General features: G+C 42.4%; 4 protein-coding genes across 7 annotated transcripts in view; 1 reads left to right on the top strand and 3 right to left on the bottom strand.

The window, feature by feature from the left end:
• Positions 1–1836, top strand: part of loxl3b (lysyl oxidase-like 3b) — a 31389-nt gene extending 29553 nt beyond the window's left edge. For all 4 annotated transcript variants that reach the window (XM_080013013.1, XM_080013014.1, XM_080013012.1 and 1 more), the window contains 2 exons: positions 45–156; positions 476–1836. In XM_080013013.1, the coding sequence (XP_079869139.1) occupies positions 45–156; positions 476–549 (186 nt within the window). In that variant the 3' untranslated portion in view covers positions 550–1836. The remainder of the gene's footprint in view (positions 1–44; positions 157–475) is intronic.
• Positions 1837–4135: 2299 nt separating this feature from the next.
• mrps26 (mitochondrial ribosomal protein S26) lies at positions 4136–6360 on the bottom strand. The gene is made up of 4 exons (XM_080013025.1): positions 5991–6360; positions 5358–5504; positions 5076–5199; positions 4136–4699 (listed from the first exon to the last, which is right to left on the bottom strand). Exons 1-4 carry the CDS (start codon positions 6209–6211, stop codon positions 4568–4570), a joined length of 624 nt encoding a protein of 207 aa, XP_079869151.1. The 5' UTR covers positions 6212–6360; the 3' UTR covers positions 4136–4567.
• Positions 6361–9314: 2954 nt separating this feature from the next.
• Positions 9315–12827, bottom strand: neff2 (neuronal intermediate filament family member 2). Its single transcript, XM_080013021.1, has 3 exons — positions 11806–12827; positions 10628–10752; positions 9315–9509 (listed from the first exon to the last, which is right to left on the bottom strand). Exons 1-3 carry the CDS (start codon positions 12817–12819, stop codon positions 9470–9472), a joined length of 1179 nt encoding a protein of 392 aa, XP_079869147.1. The 5' UTR covers positions 12820–12827; the 3' UTR covers positions 9315–9469.
• Positions 12828–16946: 4119 nt separating this feature from the next.
• On the bottom strand, positions 16947–18568 carry LOC307239468 (nanos homolog 1-like). The gene has a single exon (XM_080012852.1). The coding sequence runs from the start codon at positions 18500–18502 to the stop codon at positions 17840–17842; it is 663 nt and encodes a 220-aa protein (XP_079868978.1). The 5' UTR covers positions 18503–18568; the 3' UTR covers positions 16947–17839.
• Between the last annotated feature and the right edge of the window lie 3252 nt (positions 18569–21820).

Genomic DNA, 21820 nt, shown 5'->3' with positions numbered 1-21820 from the left:
TGAAGTCACCATTGTACTACTCTGTGTTGTCTCCCCCGCCTTAGATTGTGATAAATCCAAACTTCGAGGTGGCAGAGAGCGACTTCACCAACAACGCCATGAAGTGCAACTGCAAGTACGATGGCCATCGGATCTGGCTCCATAACTGCCACATCGGTACGCAGCCCAGACGGCAACGTCATCGCTTCATTCACATTTATAATGTCAAATAAGTTTGCATTTTGTATTAACATCAGTGGTAGAAGTAGTTATACAAGTCGTTGAAGTGTACTAGTGTAGTATTAATACTAGTATTAGTATCGTATGATGGACACTTTACATATTTACTTATTGGAATTTTTTACTTTGAACTATACTAAAACTTTGAACATTTTGAGTGTAAAATAAGCTTATTAATAGTAGTAGTAGCTGCAGAAGTAGAACTAGAAGTTGTAGTAGTGCATTGCTCTCTCACTATCTGTTTGTCTTTCTGCAGGCGATGCCTTCAGCGAGGAGGCGGAGCGGAGGTTTGAGAAGTATCCCGGTCAGCTCAACAACCAGATCTCCTAATCCACGACCACAACCTCCATCTTCCGCACCAGCAGGGGAAGCCCGGTGGGATTTGTCTGTTTAAAGAACACATCTCACCGAAGCCCCCCTTGTCGCCTAGCAACCTGGATGGATGTCCCCCTCCCCGACCCCCCAAAATAAAAAACATATCAGGCCCCCCCCCCCCAGTCATCTTCTGGATTGGTTATGGTTTCAATCGCAGTAATAACATCAAACCGTGAATGTTGTGTACGTCTGAGTTATTATACTTGAATATTCGAGTGCTACTCTTTAATCTAGATTTTTTTGTTTTTGTTTTAAAATGTTTATTTTTTATGTCAAATGTGAGGATAGTATGCTTATTAAGTAATTATTAAGTGACAAGAATATTAAAAAAATCATTTTTTTTTCCTTTTCCTTTTGTACGCGGTCGTCAAAGTTTTCCATTTGAAGCTCGATTGTTATTTTGAGTCGAAGTGTTTGGTTTATATCCAGTTATTTTACACTCAGATGGGATTAACAAACCAAACAACCCGAGGCCTTTACAGGAAGTGAAGCCTCTTCTTGGCCGTGGGAAGATCTTTCAGGGCCTGAGCGCAGCTTCGGCATCACAGGGCGGCTGGTTTGAAAAAAATGTCCTGTTTTATAAAAAGAGTGTCTGTTTGCAATATATCAATATGTCTAAAAAGTATTTTTAGGGGGTATTCAATTGCTCGTACATTTTGAATTAATACTGTAAATATTTTGATTTCCAATTGTGAGCCTATTTCAGGATGGAAAGTAACCTTGGTTACATTTTCTACTGCAATAGTACAAAAGGTGGCCAACACCTGCAGATACCCTGATAAAAGTACTAGGCCCAGAGTTGCTGTTTTAGTGCCTTGAGCACAAATATTCAAACCCTGCGCTAGCTTAGTGTACTGCAAGTCCCTCTGCAACCATTGCTACAGATACATTAAAAGATCACATTCGTAGCTATGAAGTGCCTGCATCCACCGCTTATTTCTGTAACGTATTTATTATTAATAGTGTGTTTGAGGGCTATCCTGAACAAACATGTTTGTTGCTTGTTCCATTGGTCCTACTGTCTTTTTTTAGTGCTTAGGAGCCACTTTAAAAGTAATCAACTACATTCATCAATTAATTCACATAACATCAATTACATTAATACCAATACCATTAATTACACCATTTAAGTCACTCGGGCATTGACAAAACATTCAAACAAGGTCAACTAAGACGTTTTATGTGTATGTTATGTTTGCCAAATAAACTCACTGAACCAAATAAAAGCCCAGAAATATTGTATCCAATCGACTCATTTACTCTTGGAAGTACACTATTGTATTGTCACTTCTTAGCACTCCATTCTACTGCAGGTAAGTTTCCACAAAGGTTAACTGTGACTGTATAATGATTGGTGTAAAGCTTCAGCTAGGTAAGACGGATTTTCATGATCTCACCAGAAATTCCACTGCATGAGAAAGCAGGATTGCAGGAGTCAAGTTAAGTCACACTTTATTTATAAAGTGCATTTCAGACCAGGGCAACACAATGCGCTTTACAAAGAAATACAATAAAAAAAAATTAAAAAACAGTTGTCAGCTGGGTCATTTCAAAAGGAATGCCCCTGAAAAAACAGTGTCATTTTTGATGAATTTGATGTGCTGATGAAGAAGGAGTGACTGCTGACGCTGACTTGAGTAAAATAATAGGTTAATTACAATTCTCTTATTACCCTTATTTACATTTTTTACAACTTAATAAACCCCAATTTAGATGGAAACTCACTTCACCCACATCATCTCCATCTCTGCACATTCTGCTCTTGTCAGCGTAGCCCTTCTGCACAAAACACTACCGCTTCAAGAACCACACACAGCTCAATTTGTGAGGGAACACTCACCCTGAGGTTTTTAAAGTGGTACCTCGCTGGAGCGGGCAGCATCGGCAGGTGAGGCCTAACAGATCCTGTTTGTGACGGCAATTTGTAGTTTCTTGATGAATTTGATGTGTTGATGAAGAAGGAGTGACCGCTGACGCTGACTTGAGTAAAATAATAGGTTTATTACAAAAGAACAGCATCGGACCAGACGTGCCATGGACGTCCAGGAGAGAACCGAGCCGGATGTATTCTCTGTCGAATGAAACTCGGGCGAGTCTTTTATGCTTGTCCAAGGACAACGCTGACCATTTGGTTCCCCTACATAGGTCACAGGTCACATTTCACCTCCCTTATCACCGGGACCCCTGGTGATGTGCTCTCTCTCTCGGGACCCCTGGCACTGTCTGTTAGTAATTATCTTATACAACGGGGGCTGTCTTGGGATGCCACACATTCCAAGACACCTAAACAGCAACAAAAACAAAAACAGCAACAAAAGCAACTACAACCGCCGTAGCAACAGCCCACACATACACGCAGAAGTCAGTCATGGACTGTAGTGAAGCGAGGTTTTTAACCTGCTTTTAAACGTCTTCAGTGTGGGGGCCTCTCTCAGGTTCCTCGGTAGGGTGTTGCATTTACTTGGGGCATAGATACAGAAAGCAGCTTCTCCTGCTTTAGAACTGGTATGAGGGATAGTTAAAAGACCACTGCCTGTGGGCCTGAGAGTTCCTGCTGCTTCCTGTATAATTAGCATAACTTTATATGCAAGTAGCAGAACATTAAAATCAATTCTAGTTTTTACGGGGAGCCAATGTAGAGATCTAAGAACAGGTATGATATGTTCAACATTTTAGTCCCAGTGAGAACGCGTGCAGTCGCATTTTGGATGAACTGTAGCCACTGCACAGCTTATTTCAGGAGGCCAGTGAAGAGGCCATTACAGTAGTCCAATCTACTCCTTATCAATACATGGATTCATTTTTTAGAGTCTGCTTTTGACAGGAAGCCTATTAATTTTGAAATGTTTTTTAAATGGTAGAAGGCTGATTTTGTGATGTGACTGTTATGGCTCTTAAAATTTAGATCGCCCTCTCTGATTACAGCCAGGTTTCTGGCTCCATTCTTGCTCTCCAGGGACAGAGAACTGAGATGAGCTGCAATTTTATGTCTTGAGTGAGGGAGTGTACGGGAAGTAGGTCATCAGGAGATAGGGAACCAGTGAAGCACAGTTGTGAAGCATCTGCATAATTATGGAAATTTATTTTGTGTTTCTTTACAATATGTGCAAGAGGGAGAATATAGAGGTTAAACAATAATGGGCCAAGAATCGAACCTTGGGGCACTCCACATACAATATCAACTTTGTTTGAAACAAAATCTCCAATGGACACAAAGTTTTGAAACAGTTTAGATTCGGGCCAGGTAGGCCAACCCATTTTTGTAATCTCGCTCATAAAATCTGATGGTCAACAGTGTCAAAGCTAGCACTGAGATCCAGGGGTGTGTGGTACCTTGCTGTTTTAAATGAGCTAGAAGAAATGGACATTTCAATTTTGGCACCTCCTAGTGGTCAGTTTTATGTAAGCCTCCATTATCTTATGGATTCATCTTCTGATTAATTAATTCTGAGGTTTCCATGTACTTTCCATAAATTTGATCACGTATTGTCCCTGTAAACTGTGTAAAAACCCCATACCGAGACTACACATTATAAACGCATACCACAAATGGCTTTCATAGTACATTGTATCCTTTATTTTATGTACAGTTACACATAAAAGGTCAAGGAACATAATGATCTTAAGTTATATTTGACATTTGACATTACATTTAAAACAAAGCACACAGCTCCAGTCCTTAGCCTGATCCTACAGTCGCACAAGAATGACGTCCACACCACAGCCACCATCGGATGTGTCCTCTGGTAATTATTCTTGAAATGAAAAGGCCTTTTTTATTTTCAATTAGCTAAATTCCAAGGAGTGTGATAACCGTACATCAGATGTTTCCCAGTATCTCAATTCCACTTCTTCAGCTCCAGAATGTTTTGCATATCTGCATCAATCGATTGAGTCATTAGATTGTAGATTTCATGAGGCTCAGAATTGAAGAGGATGACAGTTGTCAAAGTCAACACAACATGTTGCCGTTTTATTTCAGTACTGTTTGTTTGACAATTCTGCCCTCTTTGTCGATGGCAAAGTTGTAATTCTTTGGATTGTCAAGAGCCTCCTCAATGCGCTGATCCAAGTTCTCCAAGGTTATGAAGTTCTTTGCTTCCTCCTGTAACACATTTACATGTGTGAAGCCTAGTTGTACAGCCAGTTACTCGTATTATTCCTAGTCTTACTAATTATGCAGACTAGGAGAGAAAACCTTTACAATGCTGGACCACAAACTGATTGGATTTGCATCATGTAATTATTTCTTGTGGTTTTTTTGATGATTTACCATTTGTCTAAGTACGGACACTAAATGAGTCACCAATAGACAAACTTTGCCATCCACAGCGGGATACCGGCCATTAAAAACTTAAAAAGCTTAAAAATATCAGCCACTACGAGTACTTCTGGATGTTCAGTGACAGCTGTTTGCAATGTGATCATTTTCTGAAGATAAAGAATAAAGAAAATATTTATCAGGTCAGAAAACATCTCACCTGTAACTGCAAAATCTCCTTTTCTTTTTCTTTGATCAGCTCCTGCATTTGTTGTTCTCGCTGAAGGATCGCCACTTGCTTCTTGAGCTCAGCCTCCTCTGTTTCATTATGGACTCGGAGTTGCCTGAAGGACGCAGAAGAAAACTCAGCTCAGCTTTCCACATCACTTACACAAGACTGCACATGATGGTAGAATAATAAATGTCACTTTCTGTATTCCACAGACAGAGCTTCATTTGGCTATGTGGCCTTCCCAGTGAACATTTGGTGTCAGTGTGTCACCTGATTCGGAGCATGCGGCGGTTCTCTGCGTCGTTCCAGGCCATGAGGGAGCGATGCTCTTCCGTGTCCTGCCTGGCTCTCTCCTCGGCCACGGAGCCCGTCTCCTGCTCGTACTTTTTTCTCAGCACCTCCTCCTTAAATTCCAGACTGGTGAAGCACACAAAAGTTTGGAAGGTTTTTACGGTTTTTTTTAATGGTGAGATGCTAAACACGCCGCCATAGTACGCTACCACCGATCGGACCATCTTGATAGGAAAACACAGGGATGTTTTCAGCATTTCAGCATTCATTTAAAAATGCTGCAACATGCTGGAAAAACAAAACAATGATATTGGAAATTGTTGCCTCACGTCGTCTGACATAAGTCAGTTAGTGACGGGACTGCTCCTCAAAATGTATGATGAAAACGTTGCGTTTAAGATGACACTTTATTAATGTGTGGTGGAAATCAGGAACTAAGATTAAATGATTACTGTATATAGGGGACAATAAATTATTAGTCATGTTTAAAATATTGTATATATAAAGATAAAATATTTAAATCAAATTAAAATTGAATGAGCAAATTATTTCAGAAAATGATCAAACTTATGACTTTACACAGAGAACAGCGCTGAACGCCCTTTAACTCACCGCAGCGCCCTCATGATCAGCCCGTACTCCGTGTACCTCTCCCCGAGTACCACCATCTCCACCGGGTCCACGGGAGGGGGCACTTTGATCCGTCCCTCCTTGGACTTGGCCGGCGGGTCGGTCCGGGACTTCCTCCCCCTGACAGCCTGGAGCGCCGGGCCACCGCGGGGCGTGAGGAGCCGGGCCACGGGGAGGCCTCTCTCACCGAGTACTTTAAACATTATGAGGCTTTAGGATTGTATTAAAGTCGTTGGTTCGGGCATCGGATAATGTGGAGGTTCATCCACCGAGGAACACCACGTTTGTTTGTTGTTTTGCTCAATTACGATTCTTCACTGTCACATTGGAGCGGCCATGTTGGATGTTGGTGACCTTTGACCACAGGAAGTGAAAAAACAAACTGTGACTATTTCCTCCTAGTGTTGCACTCAAGCAACTACAGCTTGTTGTCTGTTTTCTTTTTCTGTTTTCAGTCTCTCTTTCTTTCGGTTTTATTTGTTTCTCTATATCTTTCTGTTCTCATTATTATTATTATTATTATTATTATTATTATTATTATTATTATTATTATTATTAGTATTATTATTATTATAATATTATCTCGGCCACAGGTGGCAGCACTGAGCGAGCAGACGTCATCTATGGGGAGTCGAAAGTGATTTTTACAAAAACTTAAAACTTTCGGGATTTAAAATAAAATAAATAAATAAAATATATTTCTTTGTATTATATTCTGTAAAATTGCATGGATGAATTAAGTGTTAGTATAAGTATAAGTATATGTATATATGTATACGTATATATATATATATATATATATATACGTATATACACGTATATACATACATATATACACATTTATAATAATTTGCCTGTAGTTTGGGACTCTGGTTTTAGTTTTACCTTCTTTTAATTATTTTTTTCAAATGTGTTAATTAACATTATGACAAAGTGGTTGGATGAGCACAGGACTCTCCTACATCTGACGTAAGACACACACACACACACGCGCACACGCGCACACGCACGCACACGTACACTCAGTCCAGTGAAGTCCGCATGATGCCAGGAGCATTGCATTGTGGGAAATGGTGCAGCGCTTCACTCCCCTGACATTGGAAGCTGCAGCAGGAGCAGGATCATGTGAAAATAATCATCCAGTTAACACTGAACAACACTGAACAACTTGACTGAAAGCAAAACTAGAAAGCATGACGCACTCACTACTGCCTCATTGCTTGAATATTTAACAACAATCACAGTAGTTGCTATATTTGTGTTACATTAATGCATTGATGAATGAAATTAATAGGTAATGACAAAGGTTAGTGCATTGACGGCTTTTCTTTGATTTTGAAGTTGTTATGCACTAACATATATATATATATATATATATATATATATTTGTTGAATGTTTGTCTGTTTATGCTCTTATTTTTTTCCAATATATTAGATGACAGACAATAAACTTTGAACTTCAGCTGAGACATGACAAAAAGACATTTTGAACGGAGCTGCTGAAAAATATTTTCAGAATAAGTGTTAAATTTGACTTGATGGAATGTAAGATATTTTTAATGATGTGATTTGGAAGACTAAAGATGAAAATAATAGTGTTCACAAGAGTTGTAGACTTTTTTTCTGTATCATTATTTTTGATGTCTATGTATTGCTAAAAGAGTAGCAGCACATCCTTGGAGATAGATTCTATATTATCCAACTTGAGCGGCCAGCTGGATTACAGTGGTTTGAGAAGGCTGACATGGTCACTGAAGCTGTGTGTGTGGGTGTGTGTGTGTGTTTGTGTGTGCGTGTGTGTGTGTGTGTGTGAGTGTGGGTGTGGGTGTGGGTGTGTGGGTGTGGGTGTGGGTGTGTGTCTAGGATATTTCTCTATTGTACATATTAATAAGTTTCCAAAAATGCAATAGACTCCCCGGGCGCGTCCACGTACGCTGCCCACTGCTCCTGGCTGTGCCCCCGGAGGAAGGACAAGCCAGGATGGGTCAAAAGCAGAGAATCCATTTCACCGGCCACCATCAAAAGCATGTGTGTGTGTGTAAGCATGTGTTGTAGTGTGTTGCGTGACTAATAAAGACTGTTTCTTCTGTTTCGACAGAGACTCGCTTGCAGCTGAGTTATGCATTTTATTCAGCGTGTGGCTGGTTCTTACAAGTACAGTACACCAAGCGTCAAGGATCAGGCTTTGTCTAGTTTCACAGCTGTAAAGCACCAGTTAGACCTAAGATCAACACATAACAAGAAGCTGCTGTTGCCCAGATGTTTTGGTTTTCCTCACAGTTTCATTCTTTCAGAGATTAGCTTTAAGTTGGATGAGTTGGGAAACAACAAATAAAGGATCCCATGTGCAGGAAGCTAACAGCAGGTACACTGTGTGCTCTTTACAACCCAGTAACAATTGGTCTTCCCTGGTATTTTCACATCCAGGGGGCTTGAAACCATCTGAAATTTGAATAGATCCACAGCCAGTTTATCAGTGGAACCCAATGCGACTCATATTAAATAAGTGAAAACGTGTTGTTACTGTTCATGCAAATACCAGGGAAGAGGAAGCAAAATATGGGAACGAATGTCCTTCTAAAGGAACTGAAAACATTAAGGTTACTGGTCACTATTCACTACTAACACACAACCAGGGCTGCAGGACAATACATCATCGATTGGTTGAGTTCCCTGCGGCAGAACAATGATTTATTTTACCACAACTACAGATAAAGTGGGAGCAGCCAGACATCGAGGGAGTTCCTGCCTTCCTTCACAAACAATTGGTCAAATGTTTGCACAGCCGGAGGCGGTTCGGGTCCAATGTCCAATCCTGCTGCTCCGACTCTAGCGAAGAGTGATACAAAGAGGAACTCGACCAAGGGAAGACGTTCATCTGGCATCGGAGTCAGGCATCGGGCGTCGGGCGTCTGGCGTCGGGCGTCGGGCGTCGGGCGTCGGGCGTCTGGCTATGAAACTAATGCAGTGCGGCCACTCGACGTCTCGTAGGTTACTGTCGTCTTCAATATGTGGTGTGAGAACTTGTGTAGAAGAAGGGGGACTTCCTGGTGGACCTCTTGCACATTAACAAGGGCGCATCTGCCTTGGGAAGCATGAGCTTCAGTTTGGGTTTCAGGTCATGTGGTTTTGGAGTCTGCCTGAGACGGAGATGAGAAGAGGAGATGAAGATGAGGTGATGGAGAAGGGAAGATGGCAGAAGAGGGGACAGAGATAAGAAGAGGAGATGGAAGAAGAGGTGATGGAGATGAGAAGAGGATCTGAAGAAGAGGTGATGGAGAAGAGGTGATGGAGATGAGATGAAACGATAGCAGGGGATGGGGAGATCAGATCAGAGAGGATGGTAGAGGTCTGGAGGAGGAGGACAAGTGGATGTATTGAGGTTAATGCCTGGTGGGTGCAGGTGTTTTCCCAGGTTCCGAATTTGGGTGGGGGCTGGTGGAGAAGGGCGGGCTTCTCTTCTAGACGGCCAGACGGAACTCCTCCCCCTCCAAGAGTTTCCTGAAAATGGGAACAAAACCGAATGAAAGTTCACTTACAAGTACAATATCTGTTCCACTGTGCGGTTCATTTTAGGAGCGGGTGGTATATCAATATTATATATCAATATTATATATCGACATTATATATCAATATTATATATCAATATTATATATCGACATTATATATCAATATTATATATCAATATTATATATCGATATTATATATCGACATTATATATCAATATTATATATCAATATTATATATCGACATTATATATCAATATTATATATCGATATTATATATCGATATTATATATCGATATTATATCTCGATATTATATATCAATATTATATATCGATATTATATATCAATATTATATCTCGATATTATATATCAATATTATATATCAATATTATATATCAATATTATATCAATATATCGATATATCAATATATCAATATTATATTGATATACTGATATATCAATATAGTATCGATATATAATATTGATATACTGATATATCGATATATTGATAGATCGATATTATATCGATATATTATCGATATGGTGACATTGTGAGACAAGGCATCGCCGGGGTTTTGGTTCTCGCAACGTGGTGATACAGTTAAACACCGTCTTTAAGGAGCGTCAGAGGCTGTTCTACACGTTCTAATCAATCCTCGTAATATCCACATTACTAGTGATTGATTCACAAATGCATATTTATTGCGTGTAAATATTGCGTGTAATATTTAATATCATTTATATCATTCCTCAAAAATAAATTGCGATATTTAATTTGTCGATATCTCCCAGAGCTAGTTTGTGTCATTTGCTTGATGATGCTTGGTGTTTGGTGAATTACATGTTTCAAATAATTTTAACTGTATTAACATTAACGTTCACACATATATTGTGTGATTTTCATCACTTTTTGATATGATTACCATGCTTTACTCTAATCTACATGTAAGGGAACCTGCGTTAGAAACTACGGATGAATATTGTCCTTTCAGCCAACAATGTTTCGTAACGTGCACTAAATAAACAGATAGATTGAGTGAATTGATGACAGCCACACACACGTGGATATTCACTAATATATCGTGCATCATGTTGTTTCGTTGGCATCAGACCTGTACGCGGCGATCTCGATGTCCAGGGCCATCTTGACGTTCAGCAGGTCCTGGTAGTCTCTCAGGTATCGAGCCATCTCTTGCTTGGCCTCAGAGATGTCTCCTTCCAGATCACCTATCCTCATCTGGGGAAACAGATTTTCAGGATTTTCATCATTTGAAATCAGCAGATTAAACACAACCATGTCAAGCTCTGTTCTGCACAGTGGTTGTATTTACAGATGGAGACACTTCATTCTAGAATAAAAACTATTTATAGCAAGTTCCTACTTCAAGTCATTTCAGAGGCTTGTTACAGAGTGGATATCTTCAAAATACTGTATGGGAAATACTTAAGAAACAATTCCTCATATTTATGTTGGATAATAACTCTTGATTTGTCTGTGACAGTGTTATCAGAGTGGTGTGTGTGTGTGTGTGTGTGTGTGTGCGTGCGAGCGTGCGGGCGTGCAGGCGTGTGTGTGTGTGCGTGTGAGTGTGTGTGTGTTGGTCGTTGCTGCACCAAATGCATGTGTGTTGTGGTGTGTTTGTGACTATAAAGATGAGCTTAGCTGTCCTGTTTAAGATTTTAGAGTTGAATTTATTGAACTCAGCATCCAGACCCAAGTCATACAGTAGGAGCAGGTTGTGACACTCAGAGCAGAGTTCTACAACAACATGTGTGTGTCTTCTCGCGTGTGTGCGTGTATGTGTGTGTGTGTGTGTGTGTGTGTGTGTGTGTGTGTGTGTGTGTGTGTGTGTGTGTGTGTGTGTGTGTGTGTGTGTGTGTGTGTGTTTGTGTGTGTCTTCTTGTGTGTGTGTGTGTGTGTGTGTGTGTGTGTGTGAGTGTGTGTGTGCAGCGGTGCATGCATAGCAGGGATGGGGTCTGCTGCATACGCTCTCCTCATTATTCCCCTTTAAGTTCTCTCTGATTGTCCTCCGGGTTACATTTGGACGGTAATTGTCTTTACACAGAGATGTTTGGTGGATCTGGTGGGTCAGTGAGATGACACTGACATCATGTACCTGTAAGTTCAGTTTCCATATTTGCCGCACAGTATTAATTTGCCTTGTTTATCACATCTTCCCCACACTGTACCCAAATGTTGTGATAATGGATTTGTTGATTTGAGACCAAATAGCTTCCTTCATCTCAAAGGCAGCCAGAGAGGATGATAGAGCAGGCGCTAGATACTCACCTGATACTTCTCCACCTCCTTCCCCTGCGTCTCCTCCAGGTCCTCCACCTGTTTGTTCAGGGAGTCCACGACGTTCCTCAGGGCCTCGATCTCGGAGGAGCGGGAGCGGAGGAGTCTCCGGTACTCCAGTGTCTCCTCCCGGATGCCGTGCACTGCCTCGTTGTTCTTGCTGGCCATCTCCGCCACGCTCGCACACTTGTTCTTGTACCAGTCCTCGGCGGCCTGCATGTTCTTGTTGGCCAGCCGCTCGTACTGCGCTCGGATCTCGCGCAGCGCGGCTGAGAGGTCGGGCCGCGACGCCTCTACCTCCACGCTGATGTCAGCCACCCGCAGCTGCGTCTGCAGCTCGGCCTGCTCCTCTGCGAACACCTTCTTCAGGAACGCCAGCTCCTCACAGAGGGACACCACACCGGCCTCCGTGCTGCAGTTTGCCAGCGCTGCCCGGTCAGCCTCCTCCCGGGCCCTGTGCAGGTTCTCCTCCGCCTCCAGCCGCAGCCGGGCCTCCTCCTCGCTGCGCTCCCGCAGCTGCACGTACACGTCGTGCAGGTAGTCCTTCTCCGCCTCCATGCGCGCCTTCTCGCCGCTCTCCGCATCGATGGCCGCGTGCAGGCTCCTTGCCTCCCCCTCGTAGAGTGCCTGCAGGTGGGACGGGCCGTTCTGTCGCCTCCTCAGTGCCTCCAGCTCGGCCAGCAGGGCCCGGTTCTGCAGCTCCAGCTGCCTGACCTTCTCGATGTAGGTGACGAAGCGGTCGTTGAGGTCCACCAGCTGCTCCCGCTCCTGGGAGCGCAGGCCCAGCAGCTCCGTGTTGAGGGAGCTGGCCTGGGCCAGGTCCATCCGCTCGCACCCGTCCGGCAGAGAGGAGGAGGGAGCCGGCCGCAGGGCCCTCCTCCCCGTCGGAGGGGCCCGGACGGCGGAGGAGTAGGAGGAGAAGAAGACAGAGGATTTGGTGGTGGGTCGGGAGCCTCTGTAGCTATCCCAGGGGCGGCGGTAGGAGATGAAAGGGTCGTAGCTCATGGTTGGTTTTTTTGTTGACGTTTTTTTGTCGTTGTAGAATGTGGATGTTTTGAAGGTTGTTGTTTTTTTTTTTTCTTTTAAGTCCCCCTTGTTCTGCACACCATCGGTGAGGATGAGCGAGCGCTTTTGCACTGCACCAGCTCAGTGATGCTGCAGATTCCTTGGTTTTATAGAGTGAACCACTCCCCCCTCCCCACCAGAAAGTCACATCAGCATTTTGGTGGCTGCTGAGCCAATGGCAGACTGCTGCAGTGAAGCGAAGGGATTTTGGTTTGCAGAGTCTCTCTCAGCCTCGGCAGGCAGAACGGAAGTGGTAGGGCTGATGGTTTTTCATAGTGATTTTCGACCAGGGTGAAATTATTACTGAAATTTCTATATAGACCTCTAAGAGAATATTTATTTAAGTTATATATTTTGATGTTGTTGAGGTTCATCATAAGATTTGAGGTTGTTTTTGTCTGGAGCTGCATTCGAAAGGGCATACCATCATTCTATTTAGTACACCAAATAAGCATGTCTGAAACCGTAGTATGCATCAAATAGTGGTACCAGGATGACATAGTATCTGGTGAATATCGTAGTATGGAAACTCTGGTCACTACGCTGGCAAGGGTATCCCACAATGCATTTTGAGGACAGTAAAGTACAACTTTTTTCTCTTGCTGTGCGCTACAACATAATCTACCTTTCTCTCTGAAATGCACATTACGCTCCAGCTGTCAGCTCTTACCTCTCTGTCTTCATTACTTAGTTGTGTGTCGTCAGCATTTCTCCATTGACAGTTATCGTCAGATTTCGCAAGGTTCTTCGTTTCAAGTACGTTGCCTGTTTAACGGCTGTCATTACACCTGCCTCTTCACTGGTGATTCCGCTTGTACTTCCGTCTATTTCACATTTTCAGTCTTTAGTGATGATTCTCAGCTGGCCTCAGCCGTCTGACAGTGTGTGAGAAACTCAGTGCCTGGGGAGATGCTGCACAGCCTCCCGCTGACAGCTTCAAACGCTGGACGCTGCAAAAGACAAAGTGACTGGTCTGACTTTAAATGTTTAAAAGTCCTTTCATCTAAAAATAGCTCATTCTCAGTTTAGTAGTCTTATTCTTATTACTTACAAACAAGGCAGTATTGTTAATCATTTTTAGTTGTTGTCTAATCATTTACTATGTAGGCCTTTTAGTGCATGCCGACAAACTCTTAATTGCCTTGAAATTATAGTTATAGTGAAATTTTGCTCAAGTATTTTTCGGGGTGCTAGGTGGGTGTTGACGGACACACCCCCTTTGACTGCTATGTGGAAGGTTTTAATCCTTTTTTGCCCCAGACCGGACAGGGTGGCACATTCAAACACTTCCAGGAAACTTGCCAACCACCAGGAGGATTCTCAGTTAACTTTTAGATTTGATTCTTTATTGTCATTTCTCAGCATACATCGAAAGTGAAATTTGTCCTCTGCATTTGATCCAGCCTATACACCTTTAATATAGGGCGCCGCGAGCAGTGCTGCACGGTGGCTCAGTGGTTAGCACTGTTGCCTCACTGCAAGAAGCTCCTGGGTTTGAATCCTGTCCTTTCTAGGCCTGTGTAGGATGGGTCAAATGCAGAGGGCCGCCACAGTACACTGACCAGGGACCAGCGCCTTGCTCAGGGGCATTACCCACACAAACACAGAAATCATGCAGTGTGTGGAACTTTAACGCATAGGTGCAGATTGCAACAAACCCAAATCTCACATCTCCCTTTCCAATGACGTGACAGATGCTACGATGGCCTCCTGGTGCCACAAAAAAACACAAAAGTCCCTCTCTCGAGCCAGTGTTTGGTTTGTCCATTCTGGGCTACTGTACAAACATGGCGGCCTCTATGGAACCGAACCCGCTTCCTATGGAGGTAAAAACAACTCATTCTAACGTAACGAAAACAAGATTCTTATTTTCATGGGACAATCTTCTTCTTCTTTCTTCCTCTTTTGGCTGCTCCCGTTAGGGGTCACCACAGCGGATCATCTGCCTCCAAAACCTTGTGTTGTGTGCATCTTCCTCCCTGACACCACCCGCCTGCATGTCCTCCCTCAGCACCTCCATCAAGCTTCTCTTTGGCTTCCTCTTTTCCTCTCGCCGGGCAGCTCCACCCTCAGCCTCCTTCTCCCAATGTAACTCTCATCTCTCCTCCACACGTGTCCAAACCATCTCAATCTGGCCTCTCTCACTTTTCCACCAAACTGTCCAACCTGAGCTGTCCCTCTAATGTCCTCATTCTTAATCCTGTCCATCCTTGTCCCTTCCAATGAAAACCTCAACATCCTCAACTCTGCCACCTCCACCTCATCCACCTGCCTTTTAGTCGGTGCTACCGCCTCTAAACCGTACAACATGGCTGCTCTCACTACCGTCCTGTACACCTTCCCCTTCACTCTGGCTGGAACCCTTCTGTCACAGATCACTCCGGACACTCTTCTCCACCCGCTCCACCCTGCCTGTACTCTCTTCTTCACCTCTCTCCCGCTCTCTCCGCTGCTTTGGATGGTCGACCCCAAGTACTTGAACTCATCCGCCTTCTCCACCTCCACTCCTTGCATTCTTAGCTTTTCTCCGCCCTCCCTCCCATTCAGGCACATGTATTGTGTCTTTCTCCTGCTGACTTTCATTCCTCTTCTCTCTAATGCTGCCTCCACTTCTCCAGGCTCTCCTCCACCTGCTCCCTACTCTCGCTACAGATCACAATGTCATCCGTGAACATCATAGTCCACAGAGACTCCTGCCTGATTTCATCTGTTAACCTGTCCATCACCATTGCAAACAAAGAAAGGGCTCAGTGCTGATCCTTGATGCAGTCCCACCTCCACTTTGATGCCTTGGTCACGCCTACTACACACCTTACTACTGTCTGACTGCCCTCATACATATCCTGTACCACTCTTACCTACTTCTCTGCCTACGTACTCTCTTCTCCGACTTCCTCATGCAATATTATACACAAGTTAAAACATTCTAATGAATATAATATTCCATTTGTGCCAAGTCCGGTCACTAAACTCTACACGCTGCACCCTTGAATGGCACATCCTGCCATAATGGTGCCCACATAAAATAATCCAGGAAAAATGATTTAATTAAATGATTCATTTAATTAAAACATGACGATTCTTTGGTAAATAAGAGCAAGAGATGATAAGATAAGATGTAAAGTCAATATATTTAATAGATTGAGTATCGTTTCACTCTAATTTTGATTTAAATGCTATTTTCTTGTAATCTAACACTATTTTCTTTTAACGCAACACTGGGATGACAACGAATTTCGAGGGTTGAACACAAGATGGCGCTGTTATACAGTCTGAGTAAACTCAAAATTATAAAAATAATGATAATAATAATAATAATAATAAAACCCATTTAAAGACTTTCGTTATGCCTAAACTCAGCCAAATGCATTCTGCCACTAGCAATAAACAAAAGTATCTGTGTCTGCTAATTAAAGTGCTGTTATCTGTCTTGGATCCATTAATACACCATGTTGTGCAGGAGCTGAGCCCTGTGCACCACCACCCACTCTGACATGATATTAGTTCACAAGTTAAAAAAAAAAAAAAAGTAAAATCTCGAAATAATTATTTGTGACTTCAAGCACAACAATGTGATACTTAAAACTTACTTTTTTTTTTTCAACTTTTGGAACAATCACACTCCATAAACACTTCCCACACATGAAGGACCTCAGTGCTGCCTCACCTGCGCCGTGGCGGGACATGGTATTGCAGCCGCATTTATGTAAACGCGCACACTCACGCTGTACGTCCAATAGGTTGTAATACAGCTCCGGGCCACGGGTGGCAGCACTGAGCTGAGTTGTTATTGTTTGAAAGTTGATTTTTTTTTTAGAACTCTCGACGGGACTCTTACCACCCGTCACCATGGAAACTTAATATGACGAATCAAAATGTTTGAAGTGACTGAGTAAGAGATTACTTAAGACTTTACTTTTCAGCTTGTTAACTGACCTTGTGTCAAAGTAGTTGGTAGGACCCCGTACTCTGCTGCCAGGTGTGACGTCACGGACTCCCGAGATTAAGATCACGACACGATTTGTTATTTATTTTATTTTTTTCTGTATCTCAGATTTTATAAAAAAAAAAAAAAAGCTTCACGTTCCGCAGTCAAAGGCAAATCCAATATGTTTAATTAGGGCATATACAGCAAACATATTTCCCGGTAATACATAGAGTAAAAATAAGTACATAAAACATTTCTTTTTCTGATAAAGACTTTGGAATGTCAGGCTTTTCGTAGCTAAAATTATTCACTGCTATCTTACATTCACAGGAATTGCAAATATACACATTTTGATGGAAAAAAAGCAACTGTCTTGAGCTTGTGTGAAACTATGTTACTGGATTATTTACAAATGGGAAAAAAACGATATATTTCTGAACATTCTTTGCAAGTATAGTCTGGATTCAGCTCCTTTTACATTCAGATATAAAACCCTAAAATCAGGTGTAAATGCTGCAGACAGGGAAACACGGTAAGAACATAACACACCCAACATAGAAACAATACAGAAAATACGTACAAGCTATGAGTTTCATTACAAAATTGACTTTGGTAGAAAAAAAAAGTTGTCTTAAAAACTGCTCCGTCCATATAAAGAAATATATCTTGCATCTTGCTTGGCCCCTCAGAGTTACACCCAGATCAAGCCAACGCACTAGAGCTTCTAACTGACCGTCGCTCATTTGACACCAGAGCTGCTGCATATGAACACAGTAAACAGCCTGTTGACGCGCACAGCTGCGACTCTTGTCATTCACATGTCGAGCTGTTATGGTTCCAGTGCTTTGGTTCTTTTAAGTCAATGCAACAACATTTGTTTGTGCTAATGGGAAAAATACAAAATAAATGCTACGTCTTGGAATATCTCAGACTTGTCTTGTGCATTAATTGGGGATGGAGATTTCAGACAGTGCGATCTGAAATGAGAATAAAAGGTGTTATATTGTTATTTGTATGCTTTTCCCTGCGGGGTTAGAATATGGGAAGCCTCTTGCCCTGCATCGTTCTGCCCCCCTTGGTGGCCGCCCTGGCGCCGGGCTGCTCCCGGGACAGCGGACAGTACTTGATGGTGTGCGCGGTGTCCCCTTTGGCGCTGCACAGCGGGCAGGTGTAGGCCCGCAGGATCGGGCACAGCACCCGGCCGTCCGCCGTCTTCAGGATGTGGGAGCCGTACACCTCCTCTGGCGCCCCGTTATTCCGACAGAACACGCACACCTTGGGCTCGGGCTTACTCCTCTGAGCCTGCTTGCGCCTCCTGTCCGCGGCCAGCTGGAGGTCCAGCCCCGCGCCGAAGCAGCCCCGGCTCCCCGCCCCGTGCGCCCCGGGATCCCGGTCCGCCGGGACTGACAGGGACCCGGGGGCGGAGCCGGGCGGTGCGCAGCAGCAGCAGCAGCAGCAACAGTCCGTGTGCGCGTCTCCGTCTCCGACGTGCCGGAGCGCGCAGGAGCAGATCCCGGAGTCGTCCAGACCCAGCGTCGCTTTCAGAGACTCGGTGATGGAGTTGGGGCTCAGGGGAGACGGGGGCATTTTGTTTTTGGCCACTAGGGTGGACAGGCCGAGGTAGTCGTTCCAGAAATTGAAGGTGTAATTATAGGGAGACCGCGCGTCGAAGCAGCCGTGGTCCAGGAAATCCATCGTGTCCACCGTCGGTCGGAGGCTTCTAGTCCGGTGTTGTTTTCAGCATGTGTGGGGCAGTGGTCCTCTCTGGTTCTTCTCTGGGTCCAGTCTGCGGAGCGCGCCGGAGTCTGGAGCTGATAAATTCCCTAGAATAAAGCAGGGGGGCGGGGTCTGCTCGGGTTTATTATCCATGTGGCCCCAGAGGAGGGAAGAACTGGGAGATAAATTTTTTCTCTCCTTTCAGGATATAATTATGAAACAAAAATATAATAATAATAATAATAATAATAATAATAATAATAACAACAACAACAACAACAATAATAATAATAATAATAATATAATAATAATAATAATAATAATAATAATAATAATTATTATTATTATTATTCTATTGTTGTTGTCATTAATTATTATTGTTATTATTATTCAAATATAAATTATTCAGCCTCAGAAAAGGTCGCTTGTAACATTTTAACATTTTATTTGTTTTTGTATTTATATTTCATCCATCTTTCCCCATCCAAAAGGGCCCAGCTTGCAGAATTCGACGTTTCCCTCCCAAACTGATGAGTCTTGCCTGTATTGACCCATTTCACATGGAGAACCCCCCCCCCCGCACCTGTCCTCCATCCCTGGGGTCCAGGCCTTTATGTTCAAGACCAGGCTGCATTGTCTCCCCTGCACAGCGAGACATTTTAACTTCATTAATATGCATTACATCGGCGTGTGCCGTGTCTGTGCGTGTGTGCGTGCATGTGTGTGTGTGTGTCAGTCAGTGTGTGTCAAGGCCAAACAAAGCACCGTTACAGAGAGAGAGAGATTGGAACTGACTACTGACTGACTGTCTTTTTTGTCATACACTCAGATGAAGATTTAGGGAATATACGAGGAAGGTGATATTTCTACGCCCTGGGGTTGAACTGGACCTGAGATCTCATGGTAATGGTTTTGTTATGGTCTTCTTTATTTTTGTATTTTTTTGTATAATTCAAGATTCACAATTCAAGAGGTTTATTCGTCACATACATATACATTCTTCCATACATATATGCAGTGAAATGTCAATGCACCCAGTGATTATGACCTGGGTGCATAATCCCATTTATAGTCCCAATTCACACATTGTTAAGGCCAAAAGGTTACCAAATTCACCATTACACGATTAAAACAGTGAAACTTAAAGGTTTTTAATGGGTCAATATATCTTGTAATATCCAGCAGATGTTTTGTCTTCAGTTATCTAAAATAAAGACATTTATCATTAGTACTTTCTGGACTGTATGTCTCAGCAAAGCCTACAATAAAAAATCAGTAACATTTAGTAACAAGTCTGTATTTTTTTGTTTTGTTTTTGAATTATAATGATAATAATAATAATAATAATAATGATAATAATAATAATAATAATAATAATAATGATAATAATAATAATAATAATAACAATAATTATTATTATTGTTATTGTTATTGTTATTATTATTATTATTATTGTTGTTGTTGTTATATTATTATTATTATTATTTATTATTATTATTATTATTATTATTATTATTATTATTATTATTATTATTATTATTATTATTTTATTTGTTTAATGGTGGAAGGGGTTTTGTTTGTTCTGTTCTCTTCTGTTAAGATACTGCCGGCCAGTATGTGGCTTTGTTTACATTTTGAGGAATTGGATCGGTCAGAATTTTACATGAATATGCATCAGCAGAGTGTCTGGCTGAAGAATGATCCACTTATTTTGCTCATATTTCGCAGTCTTTGGAGTCTTTCTTTTGACACAGTACCAGTGTTTGCTGCCATTGGCAGGAGACAGTCCTTCATGTCCAGTAAGGTTGCACCATGGAGGAAGAAAGAAAGATGTATTTATCTGTTGGAAAATATGTAAATACACCTCATATCTACTTTGCCAAATACTTATGCGCTGATTAATAAAAGATGTGGTGCAGTGTTCCAAGAGGAAAGAAAGTTGCTGGTGTTTTCTGCTCCAGGAAAATCATATTAAAGAGATGACATTACCAACGTGACAGTATATTATCATTTGAATACACCACGCAGTCCTCCTCCCAAGGTCACCTCCAGCTCCACATGCACAAAGGAAATCATGAGAGAGCATTTAAAAGATGGATGGCCGCCTTATCACTACAGATAAATTGTATAGGGGCCAATGTGATATGTGGCTTCGCTGGCTCAACAGCAGAAAAGAAAGCTTGTGTATTAGATTTGAAATATGTGTGCACATACCACTGAAAATGTTCAAAGAAATTCCTCACTATATTAGATGTTGAAAAATATATTCTGAATATATTGGTACAGTCGATTACTACAAAATGACAACATAATAAAGCTTGTTATAACCGACTATTGCAATTTTAAGGTAATTGCATACAATAGAGCTTTGTTCATGATATTTCACTGCATATACGACATTACATTTAGCAGACGCTTTTATCCAAAGCAACTTACAATTATTCAAACACCGACGGACGCAGCCATCAGGAGCAATTAGGGGTTAAGTGTCTTGCTCAAGGACACTATAGCATGCTAGCAGGAGGAGCCTGGGATCCAACCAGCAACCTTTAGATTACCAGACGACCAGCTCTACCTCCTGAGCTACCATCCCCACTGTATGACCATATGTATATCTATGTGACAAATAACCTCTTGAATCTTGAATCATGAATCTTGAATAGATTGATCTCTGTTTTAAACATTGCGATAAAGGTGACAATGTTGACGGGGATTGACTCCAGTAGAAAAGCCTTGATGTCAAAACATTATCAATAGTAAGGAGGAGTACCGTGGCCTAAAGCTTCAAAAGTGGTTCTCTTTGGGTTTCTTCTGATGGGTCTGACTGATGGACTAACACATCCACCCATCCAACCGTCCATCCACCCTTCCACCCATCCATCCATTTTCTATACCTGTTTTCCTGCTCAGGGTGGGGGGTTGATGATGGGTGTAAGGCAGGGAGACCCCCTGAATGGGACGCCAGTCCGCTGCATGGTTACACACATTCACTCACACACCATTCAAACAAAGCAGCGTTTTGGAATCCCCAATTAGTCTGACATGCACGTCGTTGGAGAAGGCAGGGAACCAGAGCGGATGGACGAAACCCACACACTTAATGCAAACTCCACGCAGACAAATAACTGAGACAAGATTCAAACCGAACCAAAAAAAAATCGGAATATTAAAATCAACCTAAACCAAACATTGAGAGTCTTTTCCTCTGTTTACACAAAGCATAAACACAGATTCCCAGGGTGAAACATTGAGGCTAAGGTGTGAATAAACACGGCGTCCCACGGGGTTTCCCAGGCA

The sequence above is a fragment of the Zeus faber genome (assembly GCF_960531495.2).
Source record: "Zeus faber genome assembly, chromosome: 13".
In the NCBI taxonomy this organism is placed as follows: domain Eukaryota; kingdom Metazoa; phylum Chordata; class Actinopteri; order Zeiformes; family Zeidae; genus Zeus; species Zeus faber.
Note: the sequence above shows the minus strand (reverse complement) of the source record. Positions and strands in the feature narration are given on the sequence as shown.

Coding starts and splice junctions, on each gene's coding strand:
- LOC307239468 (XM_080012852.1), bottom strand. CDS start 18,502: ATGGATTTCCTGGACCACGGCTGCTTCGACGCGCGGTCTCCCTATAAT.
- neff2 (XM_080013021.1), bottom strand. CDS start 12,819: ATGAGCTACGACCCTTTCATCTCCTACCGCCGCCCCTGGGATAGCTAC. Junction 10,753..11,805: donor AGGAGGTGGAGAAGTATCAG/GTGAGTATCTAG, acceptor CTGTTTCCCCAG/ATGAGGATAGGTGATCTGGA. Junction 9,510..10,627: donor ATCGAGATCGCCGCGTACAG/GTCTGATGCCAA, acceptor TCCCATTTTCAG/GAAACTCTTGGAGGGGGAGG.
- mrps26 (XM_080013025.1), bottom strand. CDS start 6,211: ATGTTTAAAGTACTCGGTGAGAGAGGCCTCCCCGTGGCCCGGCTCCTC. Junction 5,505..5,990: donor CTGATCATGAGGGCGCTGCG/GTGAGTTAAAGG, acceptor GTGCTTCACCAG/TCTGGAATTTAAGGAGGAGG. Junction 5,200..5,357: donor CGCCGCATGCTCCGAATCAG/GTGACACACTGA, acceptor TGCGTCCTTCAG/GCAACTCCGAGTCCATAATG.